At 35.9% G+C, this 1,589-nt stretch overlaps 1 protein-coding gene across 1 annotated transcript; it reads right to left on the bottom strand.

Moving 5' to 3' along the window:
* Positions 1-350: 350 nt before the first annotated feature.
* LOC125059011 (dual specificity protein phosphatase MPK-4-like) lies at positions 351-1,277 on the bottom strand. Its single transcript, XM_047663095.1, has 2 exons — positions 482-1,277; positions 351-415 (listed from the first exon to the last, which is right to left on the bottom strand). The coding sequence occupies exons 1-2, from the start codon at positions 1,148-1,150 to the stop codon at positions 395-397; spliced, it is 690 nt and encodes a 229-aa protein (XP_047519051.1). The 5' UTR covers positions 1,151-1,277; the 3' UTR covers positions 351-394.
* Positions 1,278-1,589: the final 312 nt, after the last annotated feature.

Raw genomic sequence — 1,589 nt, 5'->3', positions numbered from 1 at the left:
TAAATTGTGATAAAAAAAACTATCAGGACAAGTGTTTATAATACGAAGGGGTGATCATATTTTTTTATGTTATATTGTATTTTTACAAAACGCCTATCATTAAAATGAGAATTATTATAATACTACAGATAGATAAACATGAATTATCTCCAAATTTCTTAAATTACAAAATCATATTAAATTACTTTCAATGGCCATCTATAAAAAAAGATATCTCGAAACAGATATAGAAATCTGATGACAAATTTAGAAGTTATCAGCATCTTATTTCATTTTAGTCAGCGCTACCAAACATGTCGAGTCGCATTCGGTCATAAAAACTAAACCTTTTAATAAAATCAATTCAAAAATAAAACTGTAATATTTAATATCACTGTAAAGATCCAACTGCTCCTTAGATAATAAAAAAAAATCCCTGAAAACATACAAAAATATAGTACTGATTGTATTATTCATTACATCATTATATACATTAACCAACCAGGACGGCCAACGGTACGACAATCCCGACTAATACAGCCGCAAAGGACGCAATTTTGTATCTGTGCTTTCTCGCGTTCACGTTCATATAAGCCTCCAGTCGTTTAATACCTCTAACGTCGTAATTTATTCTTTGATACTGCTTCAACTGGTTCACAAAGCCTGGATTCGGATTGATGAACCTCCTCCTCTGTCGTACGAAGTTAAATGCTTGCTCATACCGCAATCCATACTTTTGCATGATATACGCAATCACTAAGGTGGCCGACCTGGAGACTCCGAAGTGGCAGTGCACGAGAACGTTGCCTTTTTGGATCCCCTCCTCAATAAAAGCATTGGCCATTGGGAAGTACGGTAGGAGATTGGTTTGAGGAGTGTCATTGGCCCTAATGTAGAGTGTGCTGATGTCGGAATCGACAAAAGCTGACTTCGGTAGGCGTCGCGCCTCAACTGTGAGCACATGGGTGATTTTAAGATGTCGAAGCACATCTCGGTCTGCTGCGGCTCTGGCATTGCTGAGGTAGAGTCCGGGGATGATCTGACTGTAGCAGGATTGGGTGCAAAGGTCTATCTTGTTGTACAAGGCACGACGGGACCAGTTCTTGAGGGTCCCGAAGGCGATTATCGGATTCTGTATTGAAAGGAAGTTGACGATTGCATCTCCAAACATTACAGTCAGAGGATCTCTGACATTGGTATTAAATAGTTTCACATTTTAATTTTTAAGCGTTTTGAAAATATTGTTTACCGTGTGATTTTGACGTTGACGTCATGATTGATAGAAAGATTGACGGTTTGAAGATTGATGAAGTTTCTTTTGTTCTTATTTCCTCTATGAAGATTATACATTTTAGTAAAATTATATTATATTACCCTACATATATTTATTTCTTAACATACAAAAGTAGATCAACAAATTGTTACAAATGTTTAAATCAGAAAGTGACCAAATAAACAGTAATTTAAAACCCCCTAAAGCATACAGTAAATAAATCAATCGAAGTGTTAATAAAATCTTAATTTCGCAAAATAAATGCTGAAACGGTGAGTTTTGACCCAAATATCGAATTTAGGTCGACCGCTTATAACTACGGTGACATTGACTGAAC

This window comes from Pieris napi, chromosome 19 (genome assembly GCF_905475465.1).
Source record: "Pieris napi chromosome 19, ilPieNapi1.2, whole genome shotgun sequence".
NCBI lineage: Eukaryota > Metazoa > Arthropoda > Insecta > Lepidoptera > Pieridae > Pieris > Pieris napi.
This window is presented reverse-complemented; position numbering and strand designations above follow the sequence as displayed.

What these genes read in the sequence shown, in the direction of transcription:
- LOC125059011 (XM_047663095.1), bottom strand. Translation starts at nt 1,150, where the DNA reads ATGTTTGGAGATGCAATCGTCAACTTCCTTTCAATACAGAATCCGATA. An exon ending in TCGTACCGTTGGCCGTCCTG is followed by an intron (nt 416 to 481) that starts GTTGGTTAATGT and finishes GTATGTTTTCAG; the next exon opens with GGATTTTTTTTTATTATCTA.